Source organism: Scardinius erythrophthalmus (genome assembly GCF_964197995.2).
Source record: "Scardinius erythrophthalmus genome assembly, chromosome: 21".
In the NCBI taxonomy this organism is placed as follows: Eukaryota; Metazoa; Chordata; class Actinopteri; order Cypriniformes; family Leuciscidae; genus Scardinius; species Scardinius erythrophthalmus.
The window spans coordinates 9,191,653-9,216,960 of record NC_138241.1 but is presented as its reverse complement, the minus strand read 5'-3'; the positions used below and the strand labels follow the sequence as shown (position 1 = coordinate 9,216,960).

Genomic DNA, 25,308 nt, shown 5'->3' with positions numbered 1-25,308 from the left:
TACCAAACATTTTAGATGTTTGCGTGTCATCACGTGTGAAAATGTTGGTTTCTTTGATAGGACAGTTGCTAACTAGGGGGATCTAGTTAGTAAAATTCTGCATAGTTAGTAAAAGTTCTGCATTTGCTCTTGTTTTCTTGTTTACGACTTGCTTTTTAGAATTACTATTAGAATTACAAGAATTACAAATTGATATTTGTCCTCCTTAATTGATTAATAGTTTTGATGTGCTGATCTTGAGTTAGATTCATGATGCGGGTGTGTGTTGCTGGACTTTAACTCACCATGCTTTTTTTTTCATTTTCATATTGTGCATATGTCTTTGTTAAAATCTTTGCTGAATGCATATTATAATGCTTATTATCTGCTTTGCTTGCCTCATAAGTTACTGAGATTTCATGTTTTATTTTCTGTTGTTTGGTGCAGTTTTAGAAGGAAACCTTTAGAATCAGTCATGACTTCCACTGCATTCCTCAAAGGTAACGTTAACTTACTGATGGATATTTCTTCAATTAGGAGATATTTTGGTAACACTTTACAATAAGGTTCATTTGTTTACTACCTCAGTTTATATGAACTAAGAATGAACAATACTTCTTCAGCATTTATTAATCTTAGTTAATATTAATTTCAACATTTACTAATACTTTATTAAAATCAAAGGTTGTATTTGTTAACGTTAGTTAATGCACTGTGAAGTAACATGAACAAACAATGAACAGCTGGATATTTAATAACTAACATTAACAAATATTAATAAATAAATACTGTAACAAATGTATTGATCATTGTTAGTTTGTTAGTTAATACATTAACTAATGAACCTTATTGTAAAGTGTTAACGATATTTTCTGTCCTCTTGGATGTTCTTATTTTAAAACATGGATTAAAATTGTGTTAACATTTTTTTAACACGGTCTCATAGCAGAGTGTCAGTTTGAAATCAGAATATTTTTAATTTTAACATTTTATATGCACAGTGCTTATTTAATTTATTAGACCACCTGTCATAATAAAGAGAAAACACAAATATTTTAGGAATCTGTCAACAAATTGTGTTGTCATTTTATTAGGCAAATAACAAACTGAAACAACTACATTGTCTTTATTCATTAACAAAAAAAAATTAATATTTTTATTTTTTTATGCCCTCCTTTGGCCTTGATAACAGCTTGCATTCTTGCTGGCTTTTATTTACAGTACTTTTCCACAGTCTTTTGTTATTGACTTATTATTGACCAAATAGTTTCTAGTTGTTCCCAAAGACTTGCTTTTGATGAAACTTTTGTGCGAATCCACTAAATCCCAAATTTGTTCAATAGGTCTCAAGTCTGGACTTTGAATTGGCCAACTGTGCGGCTGCCTAAAGAGCTTACACATACTGGTGGATTAACTTTTACAGAAACATAAAAAAAAATATTTTGGTAATCCCCAAAACTGTTAGTTTAGGGCAGCTGTGGCACAAATTTTACATTGGGTGGTGCTCTAATAATTTGGTTAAGCACTGTATATTGTATCAAATCAGAGTTAATTGACTGAGCTGCTTTGCTTTAGCTTGTTCAAGGGTTTTCCAACTCTTTCAAAAAATGTGTGAAATATCAATATGCTATCAATAAGCCACACCTCCACACATTATACCAAAAGATCTTTATTCCTAGATGTGATAAATGTTTTAACATTTGAAGATTATTTGCCAGTGGTGCCATAACTTGATTATTATTATGAAACAAACTTTTTTTGTGCATTTGAATTTGTTTATCCACGTTCTGTTTCTCCCTTTGAAGACGTGGTGGCATATGTTGATGTGTGGTCCGCGAGCCGGGTGGAGGATTACTCTGATCCGTTCATCCAGCAGCTGTTGGACATGGGTGCAGAGGTGATAACTTTTTTGGCTACTGTGTTACAAATTAAATTTGTATTAAAATGTAAAATAAATGACCACATTTTAAATTTGTATTAAAATGTAAAATAAATGACCACATTTTAAATTGCAGGTATCGAAGACACTCAACAAACAAGTGACCCATGTAGTCTTCAAACATGGCCGCCTGTCCACATGGAAGAAGGCCCAGAAAATGGGTGTAAGGATTGTTTCTGTCCACTGGGTAGCCAGGTAAAATGTGTAGCACACACAATTAATCTTCTGCATGTTCATCTCAACATCTCAATAAAACCAGCAGTAGGGCTAAAATCATTGGTTTAAAAGGGTTTAAAATCATTGGTTACCTGTAAGCCAATCACATAACGTTTGGTTATGACGTGTGTTATGCGCAGGCTCAGCCGCATCTAACTTCCACTGTAAACACATGTATGATGCAAAAACAAAAAAAAAGCGAAATACCGGAGTGAACATGGCTGTGAACGACTTTTGCAGATTATGTGAAGTACATCTACGCATCCACGGTACAATCAGCATCTACGTCCCGGCTCTCAGCCCGCCCTCTGTTCGTTGATTGTCCGGCTGTTTTGAGGCCGGAGGAAAACGGGGAGATAGGTCGCTATCTCAGACTGAGTACAGAAGCGAACTGAAATTGAGAGGAAGTACGAAGTCTGATGTAGTCGGGCTACAGTAGGGCTGTCAAAAGGGCTGAATTTGAATTTAAAAGGCATTATTTCAGTTCGAGAAAAAATAGCTTTTGGCTTGTCTCCTTAAGGCCACAAGAGGTCACAATGAGCCAAATATTAATGCACAGCATTATTAACTTTAAGTCTTTAACTAAGTCTTTTAATGTTCATAAATCGTATAATTTCGTAAATTAAATATAATTTTGTAAATTCCATGAACAATTATAAACATAAAAGCATCACTCAAGAGTCGAAGCGCTGACCACACTGAGTACTTTTTTTATTTTTAGAAACATGACATGCAATGGAAAAAAAAAATACCCCAAAAAAGTCTCAAGATATATTTTTTTTAAAGTTAAACTTTTAACTTTACATGGCTTTCTAAACATGCTGCACTCTTGTGTGAGAAGCAAGCGCAACAGTCAAAGTTGTCCGTCTTGTGCATGTTTACACAGAAATCAATGGAAAAGCAGTGCAGAAAATGCATTCTGTTTGTATGAACGGCTTGGTTATGGTTTAGACGTAACCAAGATTTTCTCTGCATTAAAGGCACAATATGTAACTTTTTTGCTTTAAAATTAGCAAAAATCACTATATCTACGTTATAGCACGTAGCTATAGGTTTAGTACCTATGATCACGCGCGTGAACTCTGCAATCGACTACTTTGGACTTCACCCGAAAACAGGATGTAAACAAAGGTATTTGCGCTGGCTTAAATAACATAATTTTTATACATTTCTTTCACATCTACTGCAGTCAGATCCACTCGTGTTCACTCAGAAGGAATCACTCACATTTTCTGTGCACTTGTAATGACACATCAAGGATGTTAAGAGGCTAAAAGGAGGTTTAGTTCGTGCCCTATTGAAGTCAACAGGGTGCAAATTTTAAAAATAGAATAACTCGGTGTAGGCAACACCGATTTTTGTCGTTGTTCTCTGTATTGACAGCACTCCAAATGTACAAAAAAATGAGCTCAATGTTAAAATTGACCGGAGTTCTCCTTTAACACAAAGACTGGAGGTAAACGGCTCCAACTAGCATACTGCTCCCAGTAAGTGACAAAATAACGCCAACATTTTCCTATTTACAGTAGGTAGTCAACAAGAATGGCAATTACCGCCACGCCAGCCGCCACGGCAAAAATAAACCATTTCAAAGTCATTTGCGAAATGACCGCCAGGTGGCACAAAGGGATATTGTGCAAAACAGCAGCAATTGCTGCATTTTGAAATGTAAGGGGTTAATGTCAATTAACTGTCAGGATGAAATATTACAACTATGGTAAACAGAATAGAATATTTTTTTAGAACAGAAAAATAGAATCAAAACTTAAAAATACATACGACAACAATATAGCCTATATTTCATATTGTAGATGTCGGTGGGCAACATAAGACTATTTCCCGGGGGAGCAGCGCGATAACAAAAAACACAAAAACAAAATAACAAAAATAAATTGGGTGCAATGAAGCTGATTATTTTTTTACTATTCTATTAAGGAATGAGACGAATGAAGAGTGTTTCTCGCTCGTGTGAGCAAACACTAATTGCTGGACAAACAAACTTTTGGGCATTTCTCAGTGAGTAAATTCGTGGCCGAGTGGTAGAACATAACTTTCGATCGTTTTAGATGACACGGGTTCAAATACCGAACAAACATGGACTACTGTAATTTTTATATTATTAATGCATTTTATATTATTAATGCAGATCGATTTGGCTAGTCCTAAAACTCTTTTACACCATATCGGTTTTTGCATATATTTATAAAAAAAAATTACCATGCATTTCCATTTTACACTAAGGAACAAATATTATCCAACAGAATTACTGAATTTACATCTGTATAATAATTCCAGTCGTAATATCAAAAGCAGTTCTGTTAAAAATATATTATATATTTTGGGGTTCCCTATACAGAAAGAGTTTTTATAAACATGGTTTTAAGCAGGGTGTGATTTGCCAGGGGGGATAGGAATTTCCTTCTGGTCTAAACATCCCTGCTTCTGCTAAATTATTTTACCCAAAAGTTTGTCTGTCGTCTCTGTCTCCGGGAACTGCGCGTCACAAAAATTAACCGAAAGCCACTTGCCTCAGCTCAGTCACGATAAGAAATAGGCTATGTCTAAACCAGGGGTGCCCAATCCTGCTCCTGCCGATCAACTGTCCTGCACAGTTCATCTCCAACCCTAATCAAACACACCTGCCTTTACTTTTCAAGTGATCCTAAAGACTAGGGCTGGGGTAAACGATTATTAATTAAACGATTAGTTGGGTAATTATTTTCTCGATTAGTCGACTAATCTAACGACTAATTGGAATTATTTATCCTGTCTGTTATTCGCATATCTCTGTCGAAACCGTTACTCCAATGGATTTCAAACTCGACAGCTGTCTGGGCTCGAGTAAGTGCAGTGCCAAGTTTGACGTTGTTTGGATGAGAAATGCAAAAGATATGTTAAATATATTGGTAAAAGAAGCACTTAGAAGGTTGTGGTTTAAAAATAAACATTCTGACATAAACACACTGTCAGCTACAATGCTTACTTCTGAATAATATAGTATAAATATGATAAATCCATTTTTTTTTATGCAATTAATCCATTGAATCAATATAATAAGTTATAATAAGTTATTTTTCACATTGAAACAGTTAAAAATACACAACAAAGTAAGTTGATCCACATATGACAGCCTCTGAACTCGGTCAATACTAATCTGGACTAAACATAGGCTACATTCAATCAGCCATCGCTAAGAAATACCTTCTGAACTTTTTTGATGGCGATCAGCTGTAAAATGGCTTAGGTCCTGCTCGGTTTTCGTTGACTTTGAGTACAAGAATTGAAAGTTTTTTTAAAAGATCCTCTGGGGTTAACGTGTCAGCATTCGACAGAAGTTTGACGCTGTCGTGTGAGAACAAGCAACAGTCGGCATTTCTCTTCCTCCCGCGTGCCTCATCTTCTTAATCTCCTCATGTAAATGATTAGATTTCGATGGCTTACGTTTCTTCCCTACGGCAGAATCCACCACAGGTTCATCAATGCCGTCAAATGTATTAATTTTTTTGTTTGTTTGTTGATCAAAAAGTGCAAAGTAGATAAGGAAAACTAGGATGCCGGGTGTCAGAGCGCCACCGTTACTGTTTACAATGCGTGGAATTGTGCTCTGTGATTGGGTTGAGCGGATTTATGGCATTCTGCAGAGAAAGGAGACTGGCGTTTGTCGCGGTTTGGAAAGAAAGGGAGAAAACATGGCAGAATAACACGGCGGGCGGTGTGTGTGTGGCGAGCTGTACCTCCGGGAATGGTGCAAAAAAATAAATAAATGAAGCGTCGACGTTGACGTCATCGACGCACCGCTACAGCACTACTAAAGACCTTAATTGGTTGCTTCAGGTGTGTTTGATTAGGGTTGGAGATGAACTGTGCAGAACAGTCGATCAGCAGGAGCAGGATTGGGCACCCCTGGTCTAAACCCTTTAAATGTCTAAATATTTAATAAATGTTATCTGATTATGTAATCCATATGAAACCGAGAGGTAGGCCTACAGAGGATCTACTCAAACATGCTATCATGTGAGCGCTTCCCAATGCGAAAGGACAAGGCAAGAGTGAAAATCTTGCTCTAATTAAATGTAAATCGCCAAACATATCAAATAATTTATTTGTCGAAAACTTGCTATATTGTTCCATTTAAGTTCATAATTATTCTATAATTATTCTATAAATGTTATTTAGTTTAACAGCAGCACCATGAAGCATTTCTTATTCACAAATCGCACCCTGGTTGTAAGGATCCAAACATCCCTGTGGAATTTAATATTGAGTTGAAAATTTTGTTCATGACAACAAACTAACATGCGTTTGAAGATTGTATTTAGTTTTGCTTGGAAAAACCTGGCCCAAACCGAAGTAGCGTTTCAATTCTTCAAATATTAAAATAATGAAATATTTAGTTAATAAACTTATGACAGAAATATTACTACATGTAGCCTAAATTATTTAATTCCTTCATTATCAACATTTAATAGGCTAATGCTAATGTCTAGAATAGCGACTTCTCTTTGTTTTAAGTCAGTCTCAAACTCAGATAGCCTGTGGGGGGTTTGGAGAATGCAGCTCAGTGGCTTTATCGAGGGGGTGCAGGAGTGTTAATCGCCCCTCTTTCATATGGAGAGTGTCAGATAGCCAGCCTGATGATACAGAACAGGCAAAGGCAAAATTCCTTTCAGGATAAATCTCTCATGTGTCCAAATGTAGGCCCTATAGCCTATTGTAGTTTTATTTATTGTATTTAAAGGTTTTTCAGACAATTTCAATTGAAGTGTTCAATCCAATTGTTTCAACTGGTTTTGTAGAGTTTTAGAATGTTTGAGCAGTGTGTATGATTGTTAACAATCTGGCATTGTGTAAACATGAACTGTTGACGAAACGCGTTCATGCCAAGAAACAAATGGGAGTGAGCAGCAGATACAGAGCGCTTTAATTTGCGATCAACCTCGTTTTATTGTAAGGCGAATTCAGCTAGGCATTCTGTGTCTTTGAAGCAACCAAGGCTAAATAATTTGTTACAGGTTTTTTTTTTTTTTTTGTGATTTGTGTGGATGAAACGCAGCCACACATACAGTATTATTATTAGCCTGTATGATGTATTTTTACCCTCAAATGTTTAATTTTGAGAAAGACCTGGCACACGCCTAGAGGGAGACAAGAGAAACATGCTAAAAAGAGCGTCTGTGAGAGAGAGGCAAAGAAAAACGCCTGTTCTTAATTTGTTGCTTTGAACTATTTTCATTTTGTACTGTTTTAATTGGTTAATTTTGCTGCAAATTCTTTGGCAATTCAAATTTAAAATGTCGCAAGAATAAGATTCTGTACTACTTATTTTGCATCGCAAAGGGAATTAACTCTAAACTCGATGCAACCCTGACCCTGTTTTAAATAAATAAACTGTCCCTTTATTTAAACCTTGAAATGTGCGATAGGGTTTCAAACTTAATTAATTTGAGTGTTCTTTTATATTTTCATTGTTTTTTATATTGAAAGCAATACTTTTTAGTTAGTCTGTTATTTTTTATAGCCAAGTCAACAAAATCTTTTTCTGATTTGTTCAATGTATGGACCTGTTTTGACAATTTTCTTTCGTTGCTATGGCCAGGTATCACTGTCAGTCATATTAATTTCATGAATGATTCACAAAACAATTTAGCAGATTAAAGACAATCTTCCTTCATCGGTTTTGTCGTCTGTACAGCGGCTCTACTGGAATGTAGCAAATTTATGTTGTAATGTGCCATGGATAATTAAACAAAACTCTTGACTTTAATAATGTTACCCATTTAAGCATCAACAAAGGTAAAACATAAATGCTGTCGGCCAACATCGGTTAACAGCAGGTAGGCTAAAATGTTATTGTCTAAACGCCTATTAATAAAAATGACAGGAAAACACAACAAATCAAATCAAACACAACAAAGCTCCGAAAAGTGTTTCGAATCAATAAATGACCATTTCAAAAGTTTTCATTTTTGACAAATATTAAACTAGAGACAAAATTATGAAGATGGTGGAGCTAAGATTCGATCTCTGAACGTTTAAAGTTCCGCAGGGCGCATGTTGTTGCGTTGACCTCAGAGCTATCGTCTGAACGCTGTTAATAGAGAGAATAAACTGACAGTTTTCAAAGTCTGTGATTGTAGCGCCTCTTAGTGGTAAAAGGCAGCAAATACACACCCGCAATTTTACCGCTGCGGGAACGGCCCAAGTAGCAGTGCTTTGCTTCTGAGAATATAGTTCCCAGTATGTATATGGTTAGAAGATGGCTGTGTCTCATGACCTTGTTATTTGTACATGCTGTGACTATACAAATCACAACATGTCAATAGGAAAATGTTGGCGTTATTGTCACTTACTGGGAGCAGTATGCTAGCTGGAGCCGTTTACCTCCTGCCTTTGTGCTAAGCTAGGCTAATGGTGGGTGCGTCAGACAGTTACGGCACACACTGAGATGAAAAGGGTATGTATTGACTTTTCTAACTCTAAGGGATATGGTGAATAAGCTGAATAAGTACCAAAAAGTCTGCGTGTTCTTTTAAAGGGGTGGTATAATGCCCTTTTCACTAGATGTAAAATAAGTCTCTGATGTCCCCAGAGTGTGTATGTGAAGTTTTAGCTCAAAAAACCCCACAGATATTTTTATACAGCATGTTAAAATTGTCACTTTTTGAGGGTTAGCAAAAACGCATCGTTTTTGTGTCTGTCCCTTTAAATGCAAATGAGCTGCTGCTCCTTTGAATATAACAGCATATTCTTAGGATCTAAACAAAAATCAGTCGCACAGTTATATCAAAGTGCTGTTCAGAAAAAAGCCTTGACTATAACAACTTAGCAAGAGACACAACACACCCCTTGAATCATGTTTTTGAATTATTGCCATCACGTCGTCGCTACAGAACACCAAAAGCGATCAAAGCAATATATAAACAAACTTTTGTACCACATGCAATAAGTCTTTTGAATAAGAGGAAGGAGATGTGAATATTTTTTAAATTTGATGTATATGGTGTTTTGTTAATTGTTTTGTGATTGTATGGCGAGACCAAAGGCCGATTTTCAGCTAAGGCTGAACAATAAAGTACTACTAACTAATATTCTGTCTTGATAATCTATAAATCGTGTTCAGGGGGCGGGGTTTATGTAAATATTAGGGTTTGTGATGTCACTAACCCGGGAGGAATGTCTTGTAGTCCCAACCAGCCGTTTGTTGTAGTCCTTAAAAAGTGATTTCTTTAAAAGCAAATATCTCCCTTTGCTTTGAACTTTGAGCATCGTAACTTTGCAGATGTTGTTTATGCTCAAACAGCAACATTACACACTAACTAAAGTTAGAAAAGTGAAATCATAATCAACCACCCCTTTAAGCTTCTCTATTTCTGCAATGTTTTGCATCTAGTGCCACATATAAAGTGGGTTCAACTAGCTCAGCTAACAAAAACATTAAAACACAATGTCATCATCCCATCTTGTGCGCCACTGATTGACGCAAACCTAAAATTCGAATGTAGAGTTTCATGTAATGCGCGAATCGGTGGGCGGGGCTAAACAGGCAGTGTTGAAGTAGGCTTTGATCTTCTGCGGAGGCGGTGTTTGATACCCTTTGACTAGGGCTGCTCGATTATGGAAAAAATCATAATCACGTTTATTTTGGTCAATACTGAAATCACGATTATGTTACACGATTATTTCACGACTTTGGGAACGTGTTGCATTTATTAAAAAGACACGGTAACACTTTACAATAAGGTTAATTAGTTAACATTAGTTAATGTATTAACTAACATGAACTAACAATGAGAAATACATTTGTTACAGTATTTATTAATCTTTTTTAATGTTAGTTAATAAAAACAGCTGTTCATTGTTTGTTCATGTTACTTCACAGTGCATTAACTAATGTTAACAAATACAACCTTTCATTTTAATAACATATTAGTAAATGGTGAAATTAATATTAACTAAGATTAATAAATGCTATAGAAGTATTGTTCATTATTAGTTAATGTTAACTAAGGTAGTTAACTAATGCTAATTAATGAACCTTATTGTAAAGTGTTACCAAAGACACCTTTCAACAATTCTTAAAAAATCGAAATTTGAACATTGATTGTACTTTTTGAACTATTAAAATAAATAATATAACAGATAATACTTCAGTGAGTATTTGAATAATTCCCGCAGGTCTACCACTTATAATGCGGGAAATTCCCCCACAAACATTGATTCACTTTAGCATGTAGGCTAGATTGTATGAGTAGCCTAAGTGAATCCACACAGATTATAAAATCAAATCAATAATTTTAAAACTTTCTCCAAGACGCAATTTCACAAACCGCGTGAGTGTTCAGCGGCGCTGCGTCTTCTCTCTTTCCGTCTCTCAAAATGGGTTGGACAAGGCAAGCGTCGAAACTACACTCTCGCGTTTAGGAGTCGGGACATGACGGAATTGTCACTTGCACAATCGGGCCAGCATTGCATCGTAACTAAAGTTTATCATTTTCACTTCTTTTTAAGTCTCATCAGTTTAAACATTCAAGCTGAGAGAGTTTATGGCATCGGGAGGGGCGGATGTGCGCATGCGCGTGTCATTCAGAACACAAGACAAAATTAGAGCGTTCTTTAAAAACAGAACAGTGCAAAATAATCTTTTTTTACTCGATTGTACTATTTTGGTGATCGTTGGGAGCAGAAATCGAAATTGAAATCGAAATTCAATTAATAGCACAGCCCTACCTTTGACGTCATAGTTCGCTGTGTGCTTGGTGTCAATAAAAGCTTTTATTGGACTAGCAAGGAAGTTTTCAGTTCTGAAACTTAAAGGATATTCTTATAGTATGATGACCTCTTGTATGTCAAAAACTCAAGGAAAATTTGATTTCTCAGTTCATGACCCCTTTAAAGTCAATTATATAAAAAGTAGATCAGTCTAATTTGAATGAGAAAATTAAGACTGATTACATCTTGACTCATTGCTAGTTGGTCAAATTAGTTCTTAAGACACAGTCTTAACATAGTGGCTAATTTTATGCAACTAGCCACTAGTCCAGTTTTAGTTCTCGGACTCCATCAGTGACCTTTTTTTTTTGTGTTGCATTTCTTTGGGTGGCCTTTAGATGTCTCTAGACCTCAATGTTTCGAATTCATGATATGTTTGCAGATGCAAAGAGAGTAACGAACATATAGACGAAGATCTTTTTCCTGCTCAGAATGAAGAATCCAAACATCAACTTCTGAATAAAAGAACCGTAAGAAAATAAAACATCATGCATATATTTTTACTTTGACTGGTTGCTGTAAAAATGTAGGTAAATAAGAATGAAATAACCCCGTTTTTGTGTTTGATTTGTTTTTGCAGCACCGTTGCATGCAGCCTAGAGATTTTCCTGTAAAGACCCCTGAGAATGACAGGCGACTGAAAAAAAAATTTGACAAGATGATGGAAGACATGATCTCTTCATCCCCTGTTGGTGAGGAAAACATACGTTTGCTTCATTAATTTAATGTTTATTTCATTCAACAAATTTTTGTATGATTTTTTTATGCTTTTTTTAATATATTTTTTATTTATAGTTTCTGACACTTCACCATTCGTTATTGATGAGGAAAGTGGAATAGTGTACAGTCCCTCTTTAAAACGCTCTGACAGCATGGCTCAGCGACTGAGAGAAATGAGAGCGCAACGTGAACATCTCTCACCCACTGGTATTTACTCAAATCCTTTTGAGAACTATTTTAATTTCTGATCTAATAATTTTGTGATTTTTCTAGGGGTGTTATAGAGATGTGAATCTTTGAGTTGACAGTGAAATGGTTTGATTCACTATTCATTGGTTTTCATTTTAGGGCTTTTCACATTTGAAATGTTTAACCCTGGGTCATTCTAAACTACAACAGAATACTGGGCTATCTTGCCTTGTTTCACATTGCTTATAATCTACCCTGGGTTAACAGTTAATCCTGGGTATTCATAATACATATCTGCAAACTAGTTGCTCTTCAGCAAAATTCGGGGTGAAGTTTCAATTGCAAGCACTGTAAACTTCACAATAATTATTGGAAATGGGCTAATTTGACTGGGGGGAGACCATGGTCATCTCTCGAGCTGTCACAATCTTTTTTGGCACTCTAACGTTGCGTGACAGATCGCTGTAGCGCCTCAGTTCAAGCAAACGGCAGCGCCAAGTGCACATGAACCGATCACCTGTTCCACTTTACAGCACGAAAAGAATCATGAATGAACACAAGGCTCGACATTACCGCTTGTCCGGGACAACTGAAAGACAAGTTGCTTAACTTTAGTGACAAAAAAATAACTAGGGAAGCATCTAAACATTAGAATAATTGAATTTATAGTTAAAAAAAAAAAGGAGCCTAGTTAATATTAAGTTACTACATTTTAAACGCAAACAATATTGACTGTTTTTAGTTGGGTCATATATAGCAATACGCTGATTTCACGCAGCCGTTATTTTGAAATCGAAAGCGAGGCTCCGGTGGGAAGAAAACCGGAAGTGTCGCCTTTAATCACAGGAGAGTCGTGAATGTGATGGCGTATTGTTGTGTTTAATGATGTTGTGTCAATTCTAAAACTGTACATACATTTATTTTATACTTTAGACTATATACAGTGAAATTCATTTATAAATAAAATATTTTTTTTATATAATTCAGAAAGTAAAAAAAGAAGCAGGAATGAACTATATACATATCCTATATTGGATATTAACATCCAATAGTGTAAATCGCGGCAGCAGCTTCAGGTTGGTAGTCCAAAGGCATTGTTGTTTATCTTTACTTCCGGGGTTTTTCCCACCGGAGCCTCACTTTCGATTTCAAAATGGCGGCTGCGTGAAATCAGCGTATTCTGTGACCGTGGAGAGGGAAGGTTCGTTTCTCACTGGATTTGTCATCTATAAAGGTTAAAGAAAAAAATTTGTCAGGGTGCCCCTCACAAAAATGTGGGGAAAATCTTTGAGAGCCCTATATCCAAAATGGCTGCCGTCAGCCAAGCTGGAAATTAACTTTTTAATGGTTTTGGCAACAGTTCTGCATAATACATGGTTTCTGAGGCTATTTGGGTCATGCAATTCATAAATTATGTAGATTTGATTTGACCTATTTTTGACCTTCAAATTCAAGATGGCTGCCAATTTTTGGCTCTTTAAGGCGAGACACTACAGGTGAATAGGGTACATTTTTTAACTTGCAGATATCACCATGAAACTTTGCCAGTTGATTACTCGGATGAATAGGAGGAAAAAAATTATTGCAAGTTTTCTGTATTTTTTTTTGTTTAAATATGCTAATCAGGCTATATCTAATTAAATATGCGCTAATTTGCATATATTTTGTGACGAATCTGACCATTGGAAAAAAACAAGGTTCAAAATTATTTGTGCATTTTGTTGATATATTCAATGAAAAGACATTACAAGATACATTACAAGAATATCTCCTTTTGAACCCTGTAAATCAGAAAATACTGCCAATAGCCTTAAATTCATTTCGGCCCTATTTTTAGCCATAAAATGTCATAGAAATCAGGCCAAGAATGATGTATCAACAAATCCCTCTGGACAAACCACAATATAGTTGCGAATACAACTGTAAAGTTTGGTGTATGTATATTCACCTATAAAAGACAAAGGAGATTATTTAGCTTGGGGTTGTTTTTTATTAACATTTTAACAAAAAGACTCTTCATCTGAATCTGTTGAATCTCCACACTGACTCCTCTCATTATCACTGCTATTCTCATCTGAGCAGTCATGAGGTGTGAGCTGCTGGGGCAAGGGGGGCAGGGTGTGACGCACTGGTCGACACTTTCCGTTCACTAGCTCCAATCGTATCGCAATCGCGATGTCAAGCCTACGCGATTATATGACGCAAAATGCTGCGATTTTATATAAAAAAAAAACAAATTAGCGTTGTAAACGCAATTAACGCAGCATCTGTTAATTTTTGGCATCCTTTGGCTAGTGTTACATGATCCCGCTCTTATTCATGCAAATGCTTTTAAACCATTCAAACCATTCATAAGACAAAAAAAGAACGCGCTGCCTGTGAATGTCCTCCTGACACACACACGCACACGACCCACAGATAGACGCGCGCCAGTATCAAGTTCTCTTTCGCGGTAGAACGAACAACACACATGTATGCCATAATGAACAGGAAGACTCGCGCTAATATTGTGCATGCGCACAAAACAGCATGCCAGAATACAGTTCTCTTTCGAGCTTGAACGAACAATAACACACACAATTATGCCAAAATGTATTTTTGTCGAGTATCTTCATAACATAAGAGCAGTCTTATGATGAACGTGAAGAGTTGTGATTCGTGAGAGAATGAGGCGCCTAAAGGCGCGGATGCGATCGAACAGTGGAAACATAAAAACATACTCAGTCAAAGTGTTTAAGTTACTGTTAATTAAAATTTTAAGGAAAACAAATATATTAATCCGAAATGTAGCAAATTCATTTTAAATTCATTCAGGTACAATTACCAAACATATCTCAAGGTCTTTTTGTCTTTTGTACAAGTGCAGATTGGTCAAGTGTTCAATAAATGTTTTTGTTGAGAAATCTTGTTTATCTTAAGTAATTATTTGTGTTAAATTTTATCTTTCAAATAGAGGTTAAAAACAAGCACATAATCGGCCAAAATAAATTGGCAGCATTAATCGGCCATCGGCCGACCCGGATTTCAAAAGATCGGCATCGGCCTGAAAAAAAACAAACATATCGGTCGACCTCTAAAGTTAGTTTAAAACCACAATTAACGCTCTGGTTTCTACAACTTTCACTTAGAAGCAACAATCTGCCTTTAAACTTGAAAGAAATAAAGATTTGACATTTATCGTGATAATTATCGATATTGACTAATATAAAACAATTATCGTAATAATTGCCTTTGGCCATATTGCCCAGCCCTAACTGAAATCTCCCGGTCTATCACAATGGGAAAGTGTACATTTAACGAGCCATGGCTCAAAGATGGTGTGTTTAGTAGTTGGCTCAAGCCCGTTGCAAATAATCAGTATCAAGCATATTGCACACTGGGTAAGAAGGCGTTGGAGCTGTCTTTAGGCATTTAAATAATACATCTTGTTACTTTCAATGAAAGTCAATAAAAAAAAAAAAAAAACTTTTGAAAGGAATTTTAATGAATTTTTCGTAATTCGTGTAGGTCATAAATTTCAATCATAATGGTCATAAAAAGGTCTTAAAAAGTCTTAAATTTGACTGACCAAACCCAGCAGAAACCCTGTACATACAGTGGTGGTCAGAATTAACGGCACCCCTGGTAAATAATATCAAAAATGGCTGTAAAAAATAAATCTGCATTGTTTATCCTTTGATCTTTCATTCCAAAAATTCGCAAAAATCTATCCTTTCATTGAAGTAAAAGAATTGAAAGTGGGGGGTAAATCACATTATAAAATAAATGCTTTTCTCCAAAACACGCTGGCCATAATTATTAGCTCCCTGTTATTAAATACTTTTTGCAACCTCCTTTTGCCAAGATAACAGATCTGAGTTTTCTTCTAGAATGCCTGATGAGTTTGGAGAATAACTGACAAGAGATCAGAGACCATTCCTCCTTGCAGAATCTCTCCAGATCCTTCAGATTCACAAGTTCATGTTGGTGCTTCTTCTGTTCAGTTCAGCCCACTCATCTATAGGGTTCAGTTCAGGGGACTGGGACGGTCATGGCAGAAGCTTCATTTTGTGCTCAGTTACCCATTTTTGTGTTGATTTTGATGCTTGTTTTGGACCGTTGTCCTGATGGAAGATCCAACCACGGCCCATTATTAGATTTCTAGCAGAGGCAGACAGGTTTTGATTTTTTATCTGTTGGTATTTGCTAGAATCCATAATACCATGTATCTGAACAAGATGTCTAGGACCTCCAACAAAAAAATAGGCCCACAACATATAAGATCCAGCAGTATATTTAACCGTAGGCATGGGGTACTTTTTATCTCTGTTATATATCTCTGTTATATATCTATATATATCTCTGTTTATCCGGTCCCTTTTGAAGTTCCAGTCGTGTCTGACAACTGTATATTCGGAGTTTATTTTTGGAGGAGCGAGGAGGATTTTTCTTGAAACCCTTCAAAAAAACATGTGGTTGTTTAAGGTTTGTTTGATAATTTTTTTAGGCTTTTGATCCCCAAGACTCAAGTAATCTCTGCAATTCTCCATCTGTGATCCTTGGAGAGTCTTTGGCCACTCAAACTTTCCTCCTCAGCGTGCATTAGACAATATAGACACACGTCCTCTTCCTGGCAGATTCGTAACATCTTTAGTTGATGGGAACTTCTTAATATTGCCCTGATGGTCAAAATGGGGATTTTCAATTCTTTAGCTATTTTCTTACAGGCACTTTCTATTTTCTCAACAACTTTCTACTGCTCAACAATCTTTTGATGCACATTAGAACTATATTCTTTGGTTTTACTCATTGTGATGCTTGATTAACCCTGTGGGGTCTGAGCTGTTTTCTGGCCCCTGGAGGTGTTCTGACATGCTCTGACATTTGTGCTTATTTCTGTTACTTGTGATATTTTCATGGCTAAAGTCTGATTACACCGTATTCAGCACAAACTCTGCTACAATAATATATCAGCAGCATGTATGTAAAAGTTTGTAGTTTTGAGATAATGACATTTATGCGTGGTTTGTGAAAATACAAAAAAAAATTCTCACTGAAATAAGGCCATGAAACCCATACTGATTATTTCTTCACAAGACTTTTGAAAATTGTATCACGTAGCCTAGAATATTTGCTCCACAACTATGTGAAAATCGCCCTGACTGCTCATTCAGATAAGACAGTATATTGATTTAAAATTTGTACGACGTGTTTTGTGTGAGAAAGCTTTATGCAGGAGGTGTGATCATGTCATTAATATGTAAGCTTTTCACACCTGAGAAAGACAAAGACCCTCCCCTAACGGCCCTATTAGGAGCCATCAGGCCCTATCATTCTGAACAACCTTGCACAAAGAATGAGGAGATTTAAAGTAACAACATGTAACTTTTCAACCTTCATAATATATTTCCAAGACCCTTGTGATAGTACATCGACTTACAATAGGTTGAATGAGACGTCTGCCAGAGCCTGACGGGGTCTGTATTGCTTTTACTGGCACTATGTAACTTCGGGGTGCGGGTAGTAACCAGCGCTCAAAAAGAACTACAAAATTCGACTGCTTTACGGCATACGTCACTTTGCCCACCACTTCCTCAAATGTGGCCAACCAGCGCGTTTGTTTTCGTACGTCTGTTTTCGTCATGGCTGAAGCAGCAGCGAAACGTAAGAAGTCCAAGGTTTTGTCGGAGTAGAGTCGGAAGAGGAAAAGGGAGAGTGATAAACTGAAAGGCAGGACGAGGATCAATATTGGTCGAGCGTTTGCTCGCTGGCGTTAGCTTATGGAGGAGGAGAGTTACCAGACCGATGCTGACTTGGCCGTCATGCTGTTGAACTAGTAAGTAACTGTAAATTGCTTGCATACTATCTTTAGTTTTTCTAATCTGTTGTCTGCCTGGCTACGTTACGGAATCTATCTGGTCCTCCATTTATCTTCATGAATCAGCTAGTAGATGAGCGAATTATCAATCTGGTAGCTAGTAAACTCTAACATGGTAGTTTTAGATGGTTAGGATGCTATCACTCATTCTCGTTCAGATTTGAGCATTGCAATCGACATGCAAATCGCAAATGTTTGAGTTAAAATGTTTAGTCTACTAAACATGTATAAATTATGAAAGGGGGAAGATTAATAATATTATCATTGCCCATATGAAAAAACCCTGCATGCTTCATATACAGTAACCGTAAATCATTTTACGACAGCGGTAATGGACAATTCCGCTTCCAACCTGTAGGGCGACCGCAGAGGAAAATTTCCATGTTGTTGCTTTAAAAAAGAATGGCTTTTTGATTTGTCTGGATTTATTTACAACACAACATAATCCAAAGATACAAAACCAATGACAAAAAAGCACTTATTGAAAACAATGATCCAAAGACAGAGACCTTTGTGCCATTCCTAAAAACATTGTACATACCTTTCATTTCCAAGGTGTTTGATGTTCACTTTACCATGTTCATGTACAGAGACTCATGTGAATGTTGAAGTCAGCAGGACTCAGAGGCATCTGGTCCCTGAAAGAAAAAAAAGTGAACATACTGATATCAAGAGAAAGGCCTGCACGATTTTGGGAATACATTTTAGATTTTTCTGGTTAAAATTGCTTTTTAAAATTCACAGAATACACACACACACACACACACAAATGTTTCCAACAATATATGATATAATGAACACCAGGTTTGTTGTGCCTTGTAGGCATAGGCTATGCGCAGTGCTGCATAAAATAATAATAACAATAACCTATAGCAGCCTGTAAATCTTCCAAAAGATTTCAGTAACAACTAAGCTAGAGAAAAATATATTGATTATCATATGTTACTTCAAATGTTTCCATTCATTATGATGGTATGAAATGAGATAATAGTAAAAATATGAAGCCGTTTGGTGCGTTTTGCTTTTCAAACGCGATCGCATTCCAAAATATGATACATTCAAACGCGATCGCGATCCAAAATATGAAATACAAAATCCAATGTAAGCTCAAGGCGCGTCTTTCAAACTCGACGAAAAGCAGAGACTTGTGAAGTTTTTTTCGTGCTTTGTTTTTGAGGTAACGAGCGCGTTCGCGTTCCATGTGGAGATTTGCATGTGAATCTCTTTTGCGCGTGTGGGCGTGGTCAAATTAAAAATAATGAGCAAGCGTTTGAGATACTGGACATCTTGTTGGTTTTATACAAATTACTTAAACAGAGAATATTTGTTTTCAGTTTGAATCTGATCATTTAAAAGTACACACTTAAATGTTTATAAAGGTGGTATATGGCTCATAAATGTGTGACAAGTATTCACTGAGTTTGGTTTCAGTTTATAGACGTGCTCAAGAAAAAAAAGTTCACCGCGACGGGGAGGCAGAAAGCACACCCTGTTTATTTTCTTTATTTTACAAAAGCACAATGTTTGGATTTGATTGTAACTGGACACATACAAAAGTAGAAATATCACAGATTCTTAATTTATATTTCTTTTTTCTGTATGACCATAAATGACGGAGTAATTTAAGTTTATTGTGCTACAGTGTGACGAAAATCCAGCAAAACGCGCGGGCGCGTTTGTCGACCCCAGAGGGTTAAAGAAATTTGGCCTTTGTGTATTCGTCATATTTAAATTCCTGTGAAACAAGAAGTCATAGCTGGACAATTTCATGTTCCTAGTCACTCTGGTGTGCTGAATAAAGGAAAATATTAATGGTAATATACTTCAGAGATATTTTACTCGTAAAAAATTCTAGGGCTGCCAATAATTGTGGCCGACATGTTTTAGAGAAAAACATTTATTTCATAATGTGATTTCCTCCCCACTTTCAATTCTTTTACTTTAATGAAAGGTTAGATTTTCGCGAATTTTTAACAATATAAACAATGCAGATTTATTTTTTTACAGCCATTTTTTATCGTATTTACCAGAGGTGCCGTTAATTCTGTCCACCACTATGTGTGTATATATATATATATATATATAATATGCATATATAAATTGAAATAAATAAATGTTAACTGACATCAAGAAAAGTTTAAGTAATGAGAAATGTTTTTATGGTTTCAGTTTTTGTTAACTATAATAACACTGATACTAGTAAAATCTATATATTTAATAAAATGTGTCAAATAATGTTCAAAGTCTTTCTGTCCTGTGACGGCATCCCAGACTGAAGCTAAAATACTTTACTTTAAATTAAATGGAAATTTAACTCAATTAAATTAAATACAGTCTGTGAAACCAAAAATAACCGGGGTGGACATTGGACACACTTTTTTTTTATTGCAGGCTGCTCATTCAAATTCAGATGAGGGAGAGAAAATGTGCTTTCTTACAACATAGTACTATATTAACACCGTAAATTAAACTTTGTCATACTTGATCAGTGTTAGTTGTGAAGTAATTAATACCAAAGCTTCTCAGTGATTTTAGTCCTGTTCGAATGTGCCATCTCAGTAATCATTACGGACAATGTCAGTAAATATTACGGCGACTTTTACCTTCTGGAAAAAGGTCAGAGAAAATTACCTCAGGTAATACTAATCCTGTGCAAATAGACCCGCTGTAAATATGTACATAAATATTCCGTCATTTCCTGTTTAAAAGTACTTTTCCTTGGTTTTTCAAGTACGGAGGCGCTTGAAAAAGCATTCAGTAACGTTCTAGGCATGGGATGTCAAATCTGTGGCAAAACTCAAGTGTTTTCTGCATACCATTCAGATCAAAAAGAAGGTCCGAAGCCCTTGTTTTATAGGTACTTGTTTTAGCTTTAGGTAAGTGCCTAGTACCAGCAGAATCCAGTCAGAATTTAATTAATTTAATCAATCGTTTGATCGGAACTAACTGTTATAACTCACATACTTTGCTTATATCTTTGCTTCTGACATACTTTGAACTAACAAATATACATGCATACATACAGCTGTGGTCAGAATTATTGGCACCCCTGGTAAATATGATAAAAAATAGCTATAAAAAATGAATCTGCGTTGTTTATCCTTTTGATCTTTCATTCAAAAAAATTGCAAAAATCTAGCCTTTCATTGAAGTAAAAGAATTGAAAGTGGGGGGGAAATCACATTATGACAAAATGTTTTTCTTCAAAACACGTTGGCCACAATTATTGGCTCCCTGTTATTAAATACTTTTTGCACCCTCCTTTTGCCAAGATAACAGCTTTGAGTTTTCTTCTGTAATGCCTGATGAGTTTGGAGAACAACTGTCAAGAGCTCAGAGACCATTCCTCCATACAGAATCTCTCCTGATCCTTCAGTTCCACCAAGTTCATGTTGGTGCTGCTTGTTTTCAGTTCACCCCACTCATTTTCTATAGGGTTCAGTTTAGGGGACTGGGACGGTCATGGCAGAAGCTTAATTTTGTACATTTTTTGTAAAAGTTTGCGCACGTGATATCAGGAAGCAACGTAACATGCACATGATAACAGGGAGGTGACGGCGGTGTAAATCGAGTTACCCCTCCCACTTCTGCTAGTTTTACTGAGATTTCTTTTCCCGTGCGAATTGGCCATTAATATTACAGACGTCCTGTGGTAAAATTGCATTACTCCATCTACCCTTGTAAAACTAATCCCGTCCGAATAGGACTAAAGAAAACTGATCCACTGAGTTTTTTTTTTTTTTTTTTTTTGCCCACATGCTCCAAAATACATTTTACAGTTTGCACATATCTATTTTTAGTCGCAAATGCAAGTGAAATGCTCGTACTGTCTTCTGGGGCTGATGTCCTCGACAGATTCTGTCATTCCACTGGGACTGTTGCGAATGAGGGACTTTCAGCACTGGACTCTTGTGTCCAAATGGGCGCTCTCCGTCAGTGGAGAGATCACTCTTTTCTCGAGTCAGGGACTCTGCTGGGGGCAGTTTCTCTGAGAAAGGTGGTTAAAAAGGATGCGTTGCTCACAGGTTGGGGTGCAGTATGTGAGGGCAGAATAGTCAAGTCACCTTCATTTATATAACAATATGGATTTTTTCAAAGCAGCTTTACAGTGATAATAGGGAATTAGCGTAACAGATTGTTTAGGCTTTACAACAGCTCTTGGATAAAGTTATTGTCCAGCTAAAGTTAGTTTTGATTGATTGATTGATTCACTTCCGTTGCGAAGACCATTAGTTATTAACTTAGGGGCCGCTAACACAACACCGTTCTAACAGGAAAACCCTTAATGCGCTCCGGCCGCCCATCTGCACAAAACAGTGCCTGGTGTCTCGAGAATAGCGAAAGAGAAGTGGCCCGTCTCACTCAAGCGTGCCGCACAAGCCCTGAAAAGTGAAGCCAAAACGTCTCGATCGCCCCCCGGTGACTGGTCCCTCCATCATTAACGTCAAACATTACTAAACATCCGTATGAATATCGATATAACCGAGGGTAATGTTGAGGAGTGCTGCCGATTTCCCCACCTGTGTATCAGCACCTTCTTGTACAACAGCGTTGGTATCCCGTTGACCCTTCCTGGAGGCGACGGGGTCGGAGAAAGCGTGGAAAGCAGGGTGGAGTTGCTGCTCGATTTAAGTTTCTTGCGCGGTCTTCGGCTGTGTGTGTTGGTCCTGTGCTAACCTGCGAGCGCCGTCTCGTCGGGGCTTTTGCATGGTCCTTCCCCTCTCATCGGTGGCTTCGACCCGTTGTTGGATGTCTTTCGCCCGACTCTTCGTACATCGTCTCCCCCAGCTTTCGACGTCGTGGAGTGAATCATCGTAATCTTCGCTTACCAACTCGAACAACACAGCTGGAGGTAGCTGCACCATCCCTTAAAGTGGCCCTGATCAACGCCCGGTCAGTGGTGAACAAGTCATTTTAATAAATAATTTCTTCATGATGCAGGACCTGGACATTTTATTTATCACTGAGACATGGAATAAACCGGATGAGCTAAGTCCTTTCACAGAACTAGTTCCACAGGATTGTTTTTTCCTTAATACACCGCGGCTATCTGGCCGTGGAGGGGGACTAGCGTCACTGTTTAAAAAACAATATCCCTGCCGTGGTCTAACAACTAGCCCTTGCTGTACTTTCGAAGTACAACTTGTGCAACCGACATCAACTAACTCTCAGGTATTTGCCTTGGTTTATCGTCCGCCTCAACCGAATAAGGATTTTTTAAATTAATTTGCTAAGTTTGTGGGGGATCTGGTCACCAGATTTGATAGAATTTTAATCCTGGGTGATTTTAATATTCATGTGTGCTGTGATACTAAGCCACTTTCTAAAGAGTTTCTGAATCTTATTGTCTCTTTTGACCTGGATCAATGGGTGTCTGGACACACTCATATTCAGGGACATACTCAAGATTTAATTTTATCACGTGGTTTACTGGTATCAGACATTAACATCAGTAATACTGGTATGTCGGATCATTTTCCGATTCTGTTTTCTCTGCCTAATAATGACACCAGACATAAACTTCATACTTGCACACGGACAACTCAAATTTTTAATGAACGTACTAAGGAGGACTTTGTGGCATTGTACCCAGGTTTTAGTTACGGAACAAGCCACTGCTCCATCATTGAGCTCCTTGGATGCTGAAGATGACTTGAACTTTTTTAATTCTGTCTGCTCAAATGCTCTTAATGCTGTTGCCCCAATCAGGGAAAAGAGAAAGAAAATTAATCATTTTTCAAAACCATGGATCAATGATAATGTTCATTCTCTTAGACAGACCTGTAGAAGGGCTGAACGCAAGTGGAGTAAGGACAGACTACATGTTTCTTATGAAATTTTAAAGATTTCCCTCGCCACATTCCAGCAAGCTGCTAAAAATCACTACTTTTCTGAGCTGATTAGAATCAACAGTAACAGGCCCAATGTTTTATTACTACTAATACTACTAATCTTTTACCAGAGATTTCTGATTCTCTCTGCGAAGATTTTGCAATATACTTTAATGAGAAGATCTCAATGATCAGATCTCAAATGTCTCTGTCTATTTATATGCCACCTGAAGTTCCCATATGTTCTTCTACATGGTCTGTCTTTGAACCTGTTTCCCTTGACTCTTTGGTTGAGATTGTTTCAACTTTAAAAACTACTAGCTGCTTTCAAGATGTGATTCCTACCAAATTTTTTAAGCAGGTTGTATGTACTATCGGTTCTGATTTGTCTATTATCAACAAATGTCTCTACACCGGAGTTGTTCCTAACAGCTTGAAACATGCCTCGGTCTTGCCAAAAATTAAAAGAGCTAGCTTGGATCCATCAATTCTAAGCAACTACCGCCCCATTTCAAATTTACCCTTTATTTCTAAAATTTTAGAAAAAGTGGTTCTGAGCCAACTCCAGTCTTTTTTAACTGATAGGCAGATCTACGAGAAATTTCAGTCTGGTTTTAAATTACGTCATAGTACAGAATCTGCACTTCTACGAGTCATGAATGATGTTCTGCTCAGCACTGACACAGGGCAATCTGTAGCTCTCGTCCTCTTAGACCTTAGCTCTGCTTTTGACCTGGTCGACCATGATATTTTAATCTCTCGTCTTGAAGCATGTACAGGTTTTAGGGGCATGGTGTTGAAATGGTTCCGCTCATATTTGTCTAACAGAAGCTAGTCTGTTCGTATCAGGAAACAGTGCTCATCCAAAATGAAACTTGGGTTTGGCGTTCCGCAGGGTTCTATCCTTGGGCCAGAACTATTTTATCTGTATATGTTACCTTTAGGTTCTATTTTAACTAAGCATGGGGTTTCTTTTCACCTGTATGCCGATGATACCCAAATTTACATGCCTCTAAAGCGTGACGACAAGTCTGCTTTAAAGCCACTACTGGACTGTATAGATGACCTGAAATTATGGCTTACTGGTAACTTTTTGAGTCTGAATGAAAACAAGACGGAAATTATTGTCTTTGGCTCCAGTGATCGTAGTACACATGTTTGCGAACTCCAAACGTTGTCACCCCACAGTCAAGTCAAGTCATCTTCATTTATATAGCGCTTTTAACAATGTAGATTGTTTCAAAGCAGCTTTACAGAGATAAGCGTATAATTTAAGGTAACAGAGATTGTTTTGGCTTTATAGCAGAGTTAAGTTATTTTCCATCTAAAGTTAGTTTTGATTGATTTGCTTCCGTCGCAACGATCATTTGTTATTAAATTAGGGGCCGCTAAGACGACACCATTCCCTCTACACAGACTTTAAACGCGAACCTGTGAGAAACGCTGATGGCGTCCACATGCGCATTTAGAATGGGTTCTATAGTTATGTGCGTTTGGAATTCCCTACAAGCCAAGCCTAAACAAAGTACTTACTTTCCAAGTAGTCTTTCCTTATAAATTTTGATAAAGAATTTTATTTTATTTTGTTGCTCTGGGGTAGGAACGTGAAATGAATTTTCCCGACAACGCCTTATCTGTATAGTGGTAGAGGGATCCTCCATAGGGAGAGACTAGTTGGCACTTCAGCACTGCGTTGTCATCGGTCCAGGCGAAGGTCCTTCGTCTGATCTGGATACGGCCTGGATCCGGCAGGCTGCAGGAAAACCTCGGGATAAACACAGACACTAAAATTAGCGTAGATGCCATTC

The 25,308-nt window shown here is 37.1% G+C and overlaps 1 protein-coding gene across 5 annotated transcripts in view; it reads left to right on the top strand.

Annotated features, from left to right (window-relative positions):
- mcph1 (microcephalin 1) overlaps positions 1–25,308 on the top strand; it is a 113,129-nt gene that overhangs the window by 163 nt on the left and 87,658 nt on the right. For 3 of the 5 annotated variants that reach the window (XM_081350984.1, XM_081350987.1, XM_081350985.1), the window contains exons 2-7: positions 427–479; positions 1,785–1,876; positions 1,995–2,113; positions 11,286–11,373; positions 11,484–11,595; positions 11,699–11,830. In XM_081350984.1, the coding sequence (XP_081207110.1) occupies positions 427–479; positions 1,785–1,876; positions 1,995–2,113; positions 11,286–11,373; positions 11,484–11,595; positions 11,699–11,830 (596 nt within the window). Of the gene's footprint in view, positions 1–37; positions 480–1,784; positions 1,877–1,994; positions 2,114–11,285; positions 11,374–11,483; positions 11,596–11,698; positions 11,831–25,308 lie in introns of those variants that run through there. The other 2 variants (XM_081350986.1, XM_081350983.1) reach the window with 2 other exon arrangements.